The sequence below is a fragment of the Aedes aegypti genome, chromosome 2 (genome assembly GCF_002204515.2).
Source record: "Aedes aegypti strain LVP_AGWG chromosome 2, AaegL5.0 Primary Assembly, whole genome shotgun sequence".
NCBI lineage: Eukaryota > Metazoa > Arthropoda > Insecta > Diptera > Culicidae > Aedes > Aedes aegypti.
Genome location: NC_035108.1, coordinates 74,402,174 through 74,417,160, shown reverse-complemented (window position 1 = coordinate 74,417,160; position 14,987 = coordinate 74,402,174). Strand labels below are relative to the sequence as shown.

The 14,987-nt window shown below is 36.4% G+C and overlaps 2 protein-coding genes and 1 long non-coding RNA gene across 4 annotated transcripts in view; 1 reads left to right on the top strand and 2 right to left on the bottom strand.

Annotated features, from left to right (window-relative positions):
- Nucleotides 1-393, top strand: part of LOC110675656 (epidermal growth factor-like protein 7) — a 93,697-nt gene extending 93,304 nt beyond the window's left edge. For both annotated transcript variants that reach the window (XR_002499680.1, XR_002499679.1), the window contains one exon: nucleotides 56-393. The gene's annotated coding sequence lies outside the window, so the exon portion shown is untranslated. The remainder of the gene's footprint in view (nucleotides 1-55) is intronic.
- On the bottom strand, nucleotides 319-9,868 carry LOC5573764. Its single transcript, XM_001654743.2, has 3 exons — nucleotides 9,703-9,868; nucleotides 9,414-9,650; nucleotides 319-1,632 (listed from the first exon to the last, which is right to left on the bottom strand). The coding sequence occupies exons 2-3, from the start codon at nucleotides 9,590-9,592 to the stop codon at nucleotides 483-485; spliced, it is 1,329 nt and encodes a 442-aa protein (XP_001654793.1). The 5' UTR covers nucleotides 9,593-9,650; nucleotides 9,703-9,868; the 3' UTR covers nucleotides 319-482.
- Nucleotides 9,869-13,391: 3,523 nt separating this feature from the next.
- LOC110677127 lies at nucleotides 13,392-14,359 on the bottom strand. Its single transcript, XR_002500967.1, has 2 exons — nucleotides 14,118-14,359; nucleotides 13,392-14,062 (listed from the first exon to the last, which is right to left on the bottom strand). It is a non-coding gene; the product is annotated as an uncharacterized LOC110677127 (long non-coding RNA).
- Between the last annotated feature and the right edge of the window lie 628 nt (nucleotides 14,360-14,987).

Sequence of the window (14,987 nt, the reverse complement as noted above, 5' to 3'; positions counted from 1 at the left end):
AGACCACCACAATAATGCTTCTAAAACTAATGCTATTCTTTTCATTTTCCTACAGATTATCACCAAATGTGTGCTTCCAAGCCGATTTCACCAGGTGCAACAAAACACCACTGCCCGCGAAGTCCCGTAGCTAGAGGTTGTCCAGTCCATGTGCAACGCCGTTCAGGAGCAAACATTCATCAAGGAAAGTCATCGAAATAAAACACCTAACGACGTGAATATCAGATTGCTTACAATGTTGTATTTGTATGCAGCAAATCAGGACGCGAGAAACTCTGAGTAGCAAGTGTTTGCCTCACCGTAGATATTTATTGTCCATATCAAACTAAAGGAGCGTGTGTTCTGTAGAAGAAAGACAAAACCGAAGGTCATCGCGATCAATCATCGAAGAGTTATACAGTATTTTTGTCGACTAAAATGTAGCTTATCTATATTGAAAGAAATTGCCTCACTATTCCAACTTGTTATCTCGGTTGTGACTCCTATTCCGTCCAGCTGTTGATCAGTTCCGGGTACACAATGTTCTTCCAGTAGTCCATCGCCTTGTTCAGCTTGTTGACGGCAAAGTTCCGGTTCAGGTTGAACGAGTGCATGTAGATTTCGTTGTTGTTCTCAAAATCCGGATCGGCCACGCAGACCACTCCGGCCGTTTTGCCCTGCATGTACATGTGGATCTGGATCTCCATGTAGTACTTCTCGCAGATGGAGCCATTCTCCGTGACGTACTTTTGCATGTGATCGCGCGTCTTGGGGCACTTGATTTCAATGACGTGCGATTGGCAAATACCGTCCGGGACATCGAAGATTATGGGATAGTTTGGGTTTAGTGTGATTTTACAGTTTTCGTACTTGGTTTTGGTGTACTTTTCCAGTCTCTGACGAACGGCAAGCTTTTTCCGCTGGATGTTCGGATCGATTTCTTTGTGACAGCCGAGGATGGTTTCGTACAGGACCGATTGGGTTACGTTCAGATTGATGCAGTCAGACACTTTGGCACTGGTGATGCGGGCATAGCGCAACTCTAGGTACCACGGATTGCATTTTGGAGTGAATTTAGTCTTATCTGCTAGGGCGCTTTGCGACGCCGTAATGATCTGATGGGCAGCCTCGAAGAACTGAGCTGTGTCAAATTTGTTCTTCACGGCCATCAAGATCATTTCGTGAATAGACAGATTGCTAAACTTTTTGTGTGGGCCGGGGAAGTTCCACCTCAGGGGACAATCAATGTCTTCAGTCTGTAGAATGCGTACAATTTCCCGGATGAAATTCTTCGCTTTTGTCTTATTCAGTGGTGGTTTCGGAGGAATGCTTTCGAGTTCGGCCGAGAGTGGACCTCGGAAATAGCACACCACTTCACTACTCTCGTCCCCTTCGCTCTTTCTGTGCAACCAAGTGAGAAAGCTGATCGCATGTCGACAGTCTCCGGTTTCCATACATTCGCTACATTCCACCGACAAAACCCGGTCCTCGCTCTCATCCACCGTTGCGGTCAATTGATAGATTTTGACCTCGCCACCGTCGGATCCTACGGTGAGCTGACCTTTCACCACACAAACTCGATCATCCCGCTTCAGGTGGACGTAACAGATTGAGTCGTCGTTGAAATCCGGTTTGCTGGATCCAATTGTTTGCCTGAAAATTCAATACAATTCAGTTAAAAATATCCATTACATCAAAGCAGGGGAATATAGGGAAATCTACCTATGTAACTAATTGTTGAACCTGAAATGTGAAATTGTGCCCAAAAGTCATAACCTACCCTCAGTTTATAATCTGCTCACCAGCTTAAAATTATATTTTCCCGGCGTATAGATGACTTCGATAAATGATCGCTGCATTATGCAGTAGTTTGACAAGAATCATTAGATCAGAAGGTAAAATATCGCTGAAACCAGGCCGCTATCGGAACCCTTCGTTAGAGTTCCAAATTTATGTCACTGATCGTTAGTATATGCTAAAACTCGAGAAGGTCCTTTCGGTTTTCACAAGCTGGTGGACCCCTCGTACACCAGGTAGCTAATCCGTTAGCGAAAAAGGCAATTTTTTGATAAACTTGTAGGTGATTTCTTTCTATTTTTTTGATAGGTCTTTCCTTACTTAGAGGCATCGTATCGTAGTCTATACGCACGCTTAGCGCACCAGGGTGAAATGAAATTGTCTGATATTTGGTTTGGGCAATGATTTATTTTTCTTCGCAAATTTATGAATATTTGTTTTTGATTTTTATTATTTTTATTTTTGAACATCCCTATCCTTTTAAATTTTTTCTTGAAGCCTCTTCTGGATACTGATTTTTGACAATAATAAAAATTTGAGTTTTTACTATACTTTTGAAAATATGATTATTTTAATTTTTTTTCTGGAACATTTTTTATTTTCCGTGTAACTAACGGAAAAACAGATTTGAAATCATTTCAATACCATCAGGCTCTTCTTCTGTGGTAGGTTGATCGTAGAAAAATATAAAAGGTACGATTTTTTATAATACACGTTAAATGAATCCCAGGTATTTGTAGGTTATATAAGAATACAATTTTTCAAACAATTTTTAATAATACAAATATGTTTCAAAAATCATAAAAAACTTTTCTTATATGCGTGTTATGAGTTAAGGTTTAAGCCAAAAATAAAATCATTTTAATTTCCAAGCTATGAAAAAATACAAAAAATTCCAAAGTGTACCCCGTCTAAAGGCGGGGTTGGGTATTAGAGGGTTAATATTTTGTTTTATCTGTTTGTTCTAAATTTCACAAAATACGAGAGAAATTTGGTGATTTTTAAATAATTGTCACAATAAAATTTTTATAAAATGATCTGAAATCATCGAAATCAGATTTGAAAAAATATTCTATTTGATCCAATTTTGATTCTGATTTGATGTAAAGTTCAACTAACAGGTTATCGTTTATAATAAAGTTCAAATTACAAATTACAAATCTTAGCGTTAGCGTTAGCGTAGTTACGGTATACTTCGTAGATTGGATACTAGCAACATTAATATTTCGTTTGATAATTTCATCCAGACCGCTTTCAGAGACAAGGCTGGGGAAAAAGCCTGGACCCAATCTTGGACAATATTACCAAGCTCATGAATATTGCTATTCTTGGCCACGCCCACCTTTACCGAAACTTGGGATAAGGGAAGGAAATGTTGATGTAGCACTTACTTAATGAGAGGCCACCGACTCAGCGACGCCCTCATAAGTGCTACGGAGGAGGAGGTTGGGAAAAGTATTAGGTCATGGTTCGCCTGAAAAGCTGGCGATGAATTACAAATCTTGAACAAAAAATGACCTTTCCCTTAAAATGGGATTCAGATTTATGTACATCCAGCGACGTACTCAGAATATTTCTCTGGAGGGCTTTTTTTTATTTTTTGCCAGTTCAGTTGATATCTTGTGAAAATCAGGGCTGGTAGCGACAGACAGTCTTGGAAATGAGAACTTTAGAGAACCCTTGCCTGAAAAAAAATCGAACATGAACTAAAAAAAGACCGAGGAAAACCGACAAGAGAGTTTGATTCTTCAAAACATACATTTCTCTAAGATTTTTTTTTATTTCTTGAGACATTTCGACTAGTATTACTGGTCGTTTTACTGTAAATTTCTTTCACCAGGGTGGCCACCAAATATCCATTTTGAAATTCCCGCTTTTTTCCCGGTTTTCCCGGTATAATTTTCAAAATTTTCCTGGTTATTAATTGAAGGGCCCAAGTACAAAAAAGTGACGCTTTGGGCGTTTTTTATTGAATGTACTTAAAAATTCTGTTTCAAGCGGTATTTATATTTCTTCTCTTTTTAACAGTATTATATAGGTCATTCTCCGTCCAATATGAAAAAAAAATCGTAGAAGATTGGTTTGTTTTTTGACTCCCATACAATTAGCATGGAATAAAAAAAAAACTGAAACAACTATAAAGTTGATTTTTTAAAACTACCAAAAGCTACCAAGCCCATATTTATCAACAACTAGCTGTCCAGGCATACGTTTTATTGCTCAGTAGGCCGCAGAGGCTCTGCAACAAAAAAATCCCCAAGTTTATGTCAAATTTGCATTTTACGTTTTCTCGGAAGATTTTCAAAAATATTGTTCCCCACAACACGTCGGAGCCCTTGAGAAAAACAAAAGTAAAAGAATTGTTCAAATCGGTAGTCCCGTTTTCAAGCCAACTCAAGACATACACACACTATTGCATTTTCATTTATATAGTAGTTGTTCTTGCATACCACGAAGCGAAACTATGCGCCACCTATATGTCAGCAACAGCATCACATCTAGTCGACATCGGTTGAGATAAACGCCCAAAACGTAGGTAGAAGCTCATCATGGCGAACAACCTTCTTCCGGAACACCTACTATAAAAGAGGAATAGGATAGCGACATCGGTCTCTTTCTCGCCGTGAAGCACCATCTCGACGCCATCACCGTGGATTAGAACGCCATACAAGAAGCAAAGTTTTGTGAAATCTTAAACTAAAATGTGAAATTGAACTTGATGAATTTAAAACTATTAAGGTTAGGTTAAACTATTAAGGTAAGGATGAAACAAAGCCGCACATGTTGAAGTATGTTTATCTCCTTACTTATTATGTTTTCAGTCGTTTAGATAACTAATGATTTATTAGTAGCTCTTAATTGAAGCATTGTTGTCAAGAATATTCGGATTTATTGAATTATTATTGATTAACTTGAGAATATTATTAATCCAATATGTTTGAGTACTTAAACTTTCTGCAGGAAGTTTTGAAACTCTTATTCCAAATATTGAATCTGATAAGTTCTCGCATACTCTGAGATAACGCCTTAAAAGCCATTGCACACTGGGCCAGGAGCAGAATTTAGCCAGACAAAACCTCTAGCGCTTTAGGAGTGCATTTTTTCGAGTTGGTGTCAAAGGAGACTTGTCTTGAATTTGTTTGTTCTTCAATTTGATGATAAAAGTTAGTTGCAAATTTCGCCGCATAGGTGGCGCTGCGATGCAAACTTTTTTGTTTTGCGTCCTAGAGCTTTCGCGTCTTCAGCAATGTTTTAGAACGTGTAAAAATACGACAAGTTGTCGAAGACACCAAAGTTCTAGGACTTCAAACAACAAAGTTATGGTAAAAAATGTATAAATCACTTAAATCCTACGTTTTTTCTACTTTTTACCTCAAAATCGTAAAATATTTTATTTTAACGACCGTGCGTCGTTTAATTTCGATGACATGCATGTACTGTATGAAAAAAAAATCTTATTATTATATAAATATTTGAATTTTTGAACAAATTATTGTAAAAACATCATAATTTTGAACATAACTTTACTCAAAAAGTTGCAAGTTTTTGCAAAAACTTATCAATGTACCGAAATACGCTATATTTCATCTACCAAATGTCAAAGTTTGCCAGATGTATATTTTGATATACTTGAGATATCTTAATTCAAAATAGCCATCTCTTCATATAAATAGAATAAACTTATTATTAATTTTATCATTATTCTACAAGATTTTTGACACATTGCGTCAGTTAAGATTTGTTAATCAAATACTTTAATTTTGATACTAGTGATTTGCAAATTGTGATTTATGTCAGAGAGAACTGTCTCGACGCGGTCATAACAGGATGTAAAAAATGAATTATAGCATGCCATAGCGAAGTTCTAATTAGACAGTTGCTGGAGATGACACAACAATATGAAAATATCTAGATACTGTAACACCTGACTAATAAAAAGTAATTGATTAATAAAACTTGACTGACGCAATGTGTCTAACAATCTTGTAGTACAATGATAAAATTGATAATAAGTCTATTCTATTTATATGAAAACGGTGGTTATTTTGAATTCAGATATATCCAATATACCATAATATACATCCGGCAAACTTTGACATTTGGTAGATGAAATATAGCGTATTTGGGATCATTGATAAGTTTTTGCAAAAATTTGCAACTTTTTGAGTTAAGTTATGTTAAAAATTATCATATTTTTACAATAATTTGTTTAAAAATTCAAATATTTATACAATAATAAGATTTTTTTTTTCATAAAGTATATGCATGTTATGGAAATTAAGCGACGCATGGTTGTTAAAATGAAACATTTTACGTTTTTGACGTAAAAAGTAGAAAAAACGTTAAATTTAAGTGATTTACACATTTTGTACCATAACTTTGTTATTTAAAGTCCTAGAACTTTGGTGTCTTCGACAACTTGTCGTATTTTTACACGTTCTAAAACATTGTCGAAGACGCGAAAGCTCTAGGACGCAAAACAAAAAAGTTTGCATCGCAGCGCCACCTATGCGGCGAAATTTCCAACTAACTTTTATCATCAAATTGAAGAACAAACAAATTCAAGATAAGTCTCCTTTGACACCAACCCGAAAAAATGCACTCCTAAAGCGCTAGAGGTTTTGTCTGGCTAAATTCTGCTCCTGGCCCAGTGTGCATTGGTAGCCACGTGTGTAGCTCGTTGTTTCTGAGCAAAAGAAATAATAAGCATCCAAACCAACATCACGGGCAAGTAGATAATGATCCTTTCTTCCCCATAGCGTTGTTAAATAGCATGAAAATCCATTCAAATGCTCAGAAACAACGAGCTACACACATGGTTACCAATGGCTTATAGGGCGAGATCAGAAGTTATGCGAGAGTTAGAACAAAATCAAGCCCTGATAGTAAGAGAACAAAATCATAAAATATTTCGAAACATTGCCTACCAATGAGAAAAGTGTAAAATATTTTTTTTAAATTATAGTGTACCAAACTAAACTATTTCTACAAGAAGATAAATCATCAATGTTTAAATTATTTAAATACCAAGATTACCGATGCCTAATGGCAATACCATCAACCATATCAACCGTTTACAACTTATTTTAGTGGTTTGTAGATTTAGAGGTTGAAGATGTTCGTTCAGAATGATTTTCCCGGTGATCATGTCAAATTCCCGGTTTTCCCGTCATTTTCCCGATGGATTCAAATTCCCGTCTTTTTCCCGCTTTTCCCGTTTTTCCCGGTTCGGTGGCCACCCTGATTTCACATATTACTCCAAAGACCTCTTCAGGAGCTTGTTTTCTGATTTTTTCGAACTTTTTTATGTAATTCTTACAAGAATTCAATCGGCATTATTCTAAGAAAAAACGCACTATTAAAACTACACTTTTTTATCTACCACAGCTGGTTTCCTTAATACAAATCATGATTTTAGCTCAAAAGTTCATCATATTGGTTGTTTCTTTATCATGTCGAATATATTACTTCGAAGATTCAATCAAGAATCCCTCCAAAGATCGTTTCAGAAATTTTTCAAGAAAGTCGTAAATTCTTAAGAAAGTTATCCGTTGATTCATTAATTGATTTCCCTAGGATTGATTCCATTTTTTATTCATTTTTTTTAGTAAAAACCCCAAGGAAGTCTTCAAAGATTATTTTCCAGTTATTCATCCAAGGATGTTTCCAGGAAAATGTCAAGAAAATTTTCAGATTTGTTTGCAGAAAATTTTGAAAAATCAGAGTAATTTCTGATGAAACTTGTGTGAGTTCTAAGTATGCCTTGATGAAATAATGTCCTTCAAGGCATTTTACAGAAATTCAGACATAATCTCTGAAGAAATTAATCTATAAATTATCGGAGCAATAACTTTAAGAATTGCAGTAGTATTAACAGGTGTGGAACCTTGAATGACGATTTTTAGAAACCATGGAGATTAGGAAATTGTATTTGAAAAATTATTAGTGAAGTGTTTAAACCGCAGCAATAATATTTTGATGAAATGCTAGAGACATTTTTTGAAGAACATAATGAGGACTCCAGGTGGAGTTTATCTAAGAATTCTTGGAAAAGTTTATAATTGTTCTCATCGAATAACGCCTTGAGAAATTTTTAAGCAATTCTGTTGTTGTGGATGATTTTTCAAAAGAATGTTATTTGGAATGAAAAATCTGGCGGTCATCTTGGATTTTGACCTTGTTAGCACTCAACATGTTGAATTTTGAGGCTACCACTAAAACAGGTTACGCATACTCTTTTCCTGGCGTTACATCCCTACTGGAATCAAGCCTACTTCTCAACTTCGGATTATTAAATTAGGTAATTAAATAGGAATTTCTATTTCGACAAATCTTAAAATTCAGGAATAATGCATAAATGAATGCAATACATGAAAACCGTCTAACACTATTGATTGAAACAAATAAACATTTTTTTCACCATGTGCATTGTTGTTCACTGAATGTAGTTTATAGATTCCGCGTTGGGACGCGCGGTGTTGCGGTGATATCTGTAGTTTTAGTGTAGAGCATTGTAAACAAAAGTACATTGATTTATAGTGCAAATCTTAAGTTTTAGAGCCAAAAAATCCTTAATTTTCTGGGCCATAAAATGTCGTTTAAACCCGTATCCATCCAGCAAGAAAAAGTTCAAATTGGTAACATTTCGGAAATTCTTGATGGATTGCCTCAGTTCGAATGGAATCGTCTGGATGTCTTTGTTCAACCGGTTTGGAATTATTCCCGGGGGGTCACTGGTTTAAGTCGGGTAAAAGATAATCCAACTTCCATTTCAATCAACTTCCACCCAACTAATTGATATAAATCTGACTATTTCAAATTGTTTTTATTGTTTTGAATACGGACGTCATGTGATAACTAAATTGGATAATGAGATCAGCCTTGGCTTTGGGTATTTTGGGTATATACACAGCTAGTTGGAATTAATTTACTTTCATTAGCTGGTTGTTATCTTTGTACTATAGTACAACAATATATTAAAGCGTGGCAGCTAAAAAGCATTTTTCGATCTGCCATAATAAAATCATTGTTCAACTCATGTTTACCGCCTTAAACAGCCTAAAATTGTTTTTTTATAAATAGTATATAAAATAAATCATATGAATTTCACTCGGATAAAATCCATTCTGGTATACTAATACATGTTGATGACTTTTATTGCGAAAATTTGTTCATATTTTTCAAAATAATTCAATGAGCGGTGAATGGCGTCCTTACGGTACTAAGGTAGATAAAAATAAAGACTTGAGGTTCCTTTTTGGTTTAAACCAGAGACTTTAGGGACCTTGTATTCAAAATAGAGTCTTTTTTGAGACTTGCATTAGAGTAGACCGTTTCTAAGACACCCGCTACCAGCCCTGCAAATGGTCAGAATGCGGGACTGTCCTCGAAAAGCGGGACGTCAGGTCACTTTACCGTCCAAAGCTAAACAATATCCTCCATACCAAATCCTCCCGATCCGAAACAGAAGGAAATCAAAATGATTTTGACTTCCAAGCTGTCACTGCCAATCGACGAGCAAAAAAAAACTTGGCAGACATGAAGGGTGTCACTTTTTGGATTGACATCTTTCGATTTGACACAGAAAAGTTCGTTGAAACTCCGGTATGGAGGCATGTTACGATATCGGTACTCACAGAATCTTGACCAGATCCGGATTCTCGCTGGCCGACCGCATCAAGTTGACCACGTAGTTCCAAAGCATTTCGCTTCCGACGCTCGGCAAATTGTTGGAGTAGGCTTTGGTGAAGCCACCGCCCGGAAGCAGCGAGCTGGAGTCGTTCACCACGTAACCGGTATCAACTTCCATCGACATCTTTTGTATGCTTCTACGTTTACTGCTCACCGTATTTCGTCTAACGGGGGTTTTATTGCTGTAAATTTCAAAATTAGGCGGAGAATTTTTAGGAAAATGTTTTTGTTTACCTGGTGCAGATCTTTGCCCTCTCGTCGACGAATGATGGCTTTTCTGTTTCGCTTTCGGCGGCGGACGGTTTTGCGGGATGACGTCTGAAACAGACGTTACAAATCTTATTCCAAGGGCTAACGTTGGTTACAGGCACTGTGAAAACTTTATTTTTCTTTGTCGATAGCCAAGATTTTGCGAATCTATTCTTAAGGTGAAGATGCATCAATGCCAAAACTCAAATTTTCAAGAGCACATATCTAGAGAACTAAACAGCCGTTCAAGCTGAAAACTTGATCGATTGGTCACCACCGTAGCGTGTGACCAATCGATTAAGTTTTCAAATCAAACCGCTGTCTACACTTATATTGTGCATTCAGATTAAATTTAGACCGAAGTTCATAAGAGAAATGAAATACCACCGACAAAAGTTCGCCGAAGTTCGGCGTCGGCATTCTACCGAAGTGCGACGCCACCAAAGGCAATCCTTATGCGTCGGCGAAGCACCAAATTAGAATGCCGACGCCGAACTTCGCCGAAGTTTTGACTGCCGAACTTCTAACTGTCACCCGAATTGTCAATAAGCCATTTTACGAGACGTTCGAATGACGTTTTCTGGCGGGCCGCTCATTGTTGTTGTTGAAAAAACTAGCATGATATCTGAATGGCGCTGGTCACATTTTTGTTGCCGATGACTTCCCCGTCTCTTTCAGCGCATGTTTCTGCCCGGTTTACATGTATTACAGGTAACGTAGATGAAAAATATCTTCCCTGCCTACTGATTTAAATTTTACATGCGAACATTAAAAACTTTGTTGCATTGCCACCAGCACCATTATTGAATATGCTCCTTCCAAATGTAGCGCTAGAAGAAACGTAAATAAATCGGCCCGCCAGAAACTTTCAAAGCTGGTAAACAAACGGAAACCATATGATTCGAAACGTCTCATAAAATGGCTTATAACATTACAAACGTTAAGGACATAGTTGCTTGAGTACCAAAATGGCCTCTAATATGGCACCTTATTTCTCCCTTCACTTTCCGCTCCATCCTCCCAAACTTATCACAGTGTATTCGAGAGCGATCCCAAAAAAGATTATTTGGAGTTACTAACGGGCTGAGAGAGAGGAGACAGCTGGCTTAGATTGCGAGCTCCCAAAAGTCAAGGGAACCTGTAATCAACTGTCACTGGAAATCCGCACATTCGAAGGGCAGAGCGTGAAAAACCGTCAAAATTTGGCCAAACTAAAGCTGGATGAGATTGAAAATTCAGGTTGTTTTCCTGTGCTTCCGCATACAAAATCGATGATTATTTAATTATTGCCAATTGTACTCAAATTGCTATTAATATTTATGAATTTTGTGATCTTTTTGATAACAAATGGGATGTGAAAATAGTTTTGACCTAGCTTGTGCTCTCTGAACCATTGTGCACAACCCAAACAAGAGAAGAAGAAATCAAAGAAGCCAAGAAAGCAAGCCAGTTGTCAGTGAGCTGTCTCCTCTCTCTCAGCTAACGGGTTAGTTTTTTAACTGAAGGCATTCCATAAGGGCTCATTCGGGTTTATTCACAAATTTCATAACGCCAAAAATTAGTATTTTTAACACCCACCCACCCCTTCGTAACGCACTTTGTATTAATATTCTACAAATTTTGTATGAACTGTAACATCACGAGGACACCCACCCGGATAAAAACGTATCATTCAGTGAATGGAATAAACCATTAATGTACAATATAACGTATTGGATATAATACAGCGTATTGTAATTGAATGTCGAAGCAATATTATTCATGTTTGGATATACAATTCAAAAACAATATAATATATTGTAACAGAACATTGTATTGTTTTTAATTGGTTTTATACCTTACAATTTTGGTCAAATTCCTAATTTCGCGTAAAACAACTGTTGCTTTTTTCTATGTAGCTTTGCTGAAAGAAATAAACAAAACAAGTTCAAAAAGCAAGAAATGTTGGGTGAAAAATATTCAAAAAGTAAAAATAAGTAGTTTTTTAGAAGTTACTTGACATTAGCTGTAACGACGAATGCAAACATGATACAGTTTGTTGAATTGTTTTTGTATTGTACAGCAATACACGAATTGCTTATCAAGACAATACATGAACAATATATCGTATTGTATTTTCAAAATGTTTGTATGAGAAAATATCTATATTTGTATTGTTACGATTATTAACCACCCATACATTATATTCCAAAAATCTTATATACCATACAGTGAACTGTTCAAAACAATATATTGTACTGTAATTGTATTGTCATTTTACAATATACTGTATTGTATTTCTAATATATTGAATGGTACTGTTTCAATACGTTATATTGTTTTTGTATTGTATTTTTTATCCGGGCACCCACCCCCTTCAGTGTTATGAAATTTGTGAATGGGCCCTTCACAAAATTCATAAAGTTGAAGGGGATGGGTGGGTGTCAAAAATGGCCATTTTTGTCGTTAATAAATTTGGTAGGTGTTCAGACAGACTGAACCAAGTGCTTTTTTAATGATTTCAGAAAAACGTACCCCAAGCAGGCTTCCGAATTCTCACTCACTCTCACGATAATGGATTTATCCCTCACAGCAATTTTCAGCGATTAGCTGCCATGCGATTTTATCCGTCCACAAAACAAAGCGAAAATAGATAATTGCACATTTCCGCAGCTGTGAGAAGTTTGTTTTCTCTTTCTCCGATCCATGGAGAACTTTTCCTGTATGCATCGCCACAAGCAGCAGTTGCTTTTATGCACCAATTTAACCACTCTTTTCGTCAAGTTGGTGTGGTAGTACGGTTAGCTTGCACGCATCGCGGTTGTTTTTAGCAATGTTCTAGGTTCGAATCCCGTCGCCGGCACTAGTTTTTGTTTATCCACATAGTGATAATTCTCGGGAGCAGTTGGTGAGCGAAAATATGATGGAGTGAAAAATCTATTATCCCCGGAGTGGAGTGATTTTCGGTTATCCACCATCGTAGCTCCAGGGAAAATTAGTGTGAGCGATAAAAGATGTTCACGTGAGGAAGCGAAAAAAGCATTCTCCTTACGTGCGAAAAATCGTAGATTTCACATCATTGATACGAAAATTCAGAACCCTGACCCCAAGTGTCCGAAATAACAAAATATTTGCATTTTTACTATTATAATTGAACTTACCTGTTTGATGAAACATCTGTATCAAACTAGCAGCGAAAAAAATCAGAATTGACGGAGTTCTTGGCTTATCTTTACATGGCCAAAAAAACATCTAGTCCAGTCTGTCTGAACACCGACCATTTGTGAATAAACTTTAATATTTTTGTCACAGTTTACCAGTTTTTGAATGCAAACACGTAGTTTTGTCTGTGATATACCCGCATAAACTGGAACCATACCGGTACTATTACCCAAACTATCCACAACCACTTATGACAATATCTAAACAGTACCGCACAACATCCAAATTAACAATAAACGAACAGTACCGCAAACCGTTTTAACAGTCTGGGAAATGTTAATTGGACAAATAACAATGTGGGGAATAGGCGGTTAAGTTATGTGACCATATCAAAATGGCGAATTCCTCGAACAAAATTTTTCGAAGACTGTTTGCCGAACTGTACATATATTGTACATTCTTTGCCAAATTCACTGTATGGCTAACAGTTTACAAACAATTAAACCATAACATTCTAATGAAAAGGAATAATGTATGTGTAATTGTTGGTTTATTGTTCTTTGTTGTATTTGAACCATACACTGGGTTATCCAGATACATTTATACCATTAGAGAATTTGCTATTAAAATATTGTAGATGAGACATTGAAACAAGTAATGTGTAGAAAAACTCACTTCAAATAAAAAAAAATGAGTATATTTAATTCTATATTCGAGAATGTATGGCTTTAAGTGACACTTTTTTAAGGTTGAAGAAAATTTAGACTACACATAGTACTTACTTCATTGTGCGTTATAAATTAATTGCTCAACACATTTTTATTTAATTCCCCGAAATATAAACACTATAAATACACCAAAACTCTTGACAATCAGAAGTTTGTCTGTCCAGTAGCTTCACGCCGTCCTTGCACAAAATAAAACACTTCGTGTAAGTATCCATCCTAAAGCTGCAAACCGAATGATCCCTGGTTGCGGAGACTGAAATGTATCACTTATCGGTCCTTTTCCAGTTTCCATTCGAATTTGTAGCTTACCTAGGCGGCGAATGGAACTGTCCGTATTTCGGTATTTTATCCTGTCAAGTCGTCTATGCAGATTTGTAGACGGAAACGTTGTTTATATCGTTCCGTGGCGGCTGCCTTGGATGGTTTGCCGGTTGATTTTCCAGCTGCTTTCTTGTTCAGCGGCAGCATCTCGAACCCTTTGGAAAAGGAAATTTAGTCACACTGTACATCGATTTGGAACAGGTTACTTACCAGCAGCAATCCTGGATCCGGTACCGGATGATGCGAATAATGCCATAGATTTGGTCGCACAAAACTAGCAGCAACTGGAGATGAAAATTTTGTGGCCGTCGCACCAAGGAGATTTTGTTTTTGTTTTTGGCAGACTTAGGAACACGCTAAAAAAAAAACACCACGCAGGTGTAGTTTTTAAATTTCGAAAACATAATTTTTTAAACACCTTTACTGGACAAGATTGACAAAACAATGTTTGTGTTTATTTCACATGTTTTCCACAGTAAAAAAACAATAATAAAAAATTGTTTGCTTATTATGCACTTGCTCGGTCAAGTTATTTGGAAAAATCATTGAATACGTTTATACACCACTAATTGTTTTTTTGTAAGCGTGTATGATAAACGTTGCTCGTAACGGTTTCCTGTAATGTATTCAATTGGTAATATATGGTAAAAAAAAATACATGTGTAAGTGATTTGCGTGAGAAGAAGCGCAAACAATTCGGCAAATGGTGGCCTTATAGCTCCACCGTTTCTCACTAGTCTTAACCCCTATATAATTCAACCGTTTCCGTCTATTTTGACATAACGTCGCCATTTGATATAGATTACTCAAACCATTTTTAACAATCCAAAGCTTTGAATTTATTATTGTCCAACATGAAAGCTACTGTTTGTGAAACATTGACCTTAACAGATACAAGAAAATTACTGTTTCGAATGTATGACAAACTGTGTTTTTCTATGCGGGTAACTATAATTAAGAATTCCTATAGACAGAGTTCATTGTGAAAATCACATAACTTTCAAATGAAACTACTATGTATATGAAATCCAATGGAAGTTGTTATCATAAACGAAATCATATAAGGGTCCATTCACATAT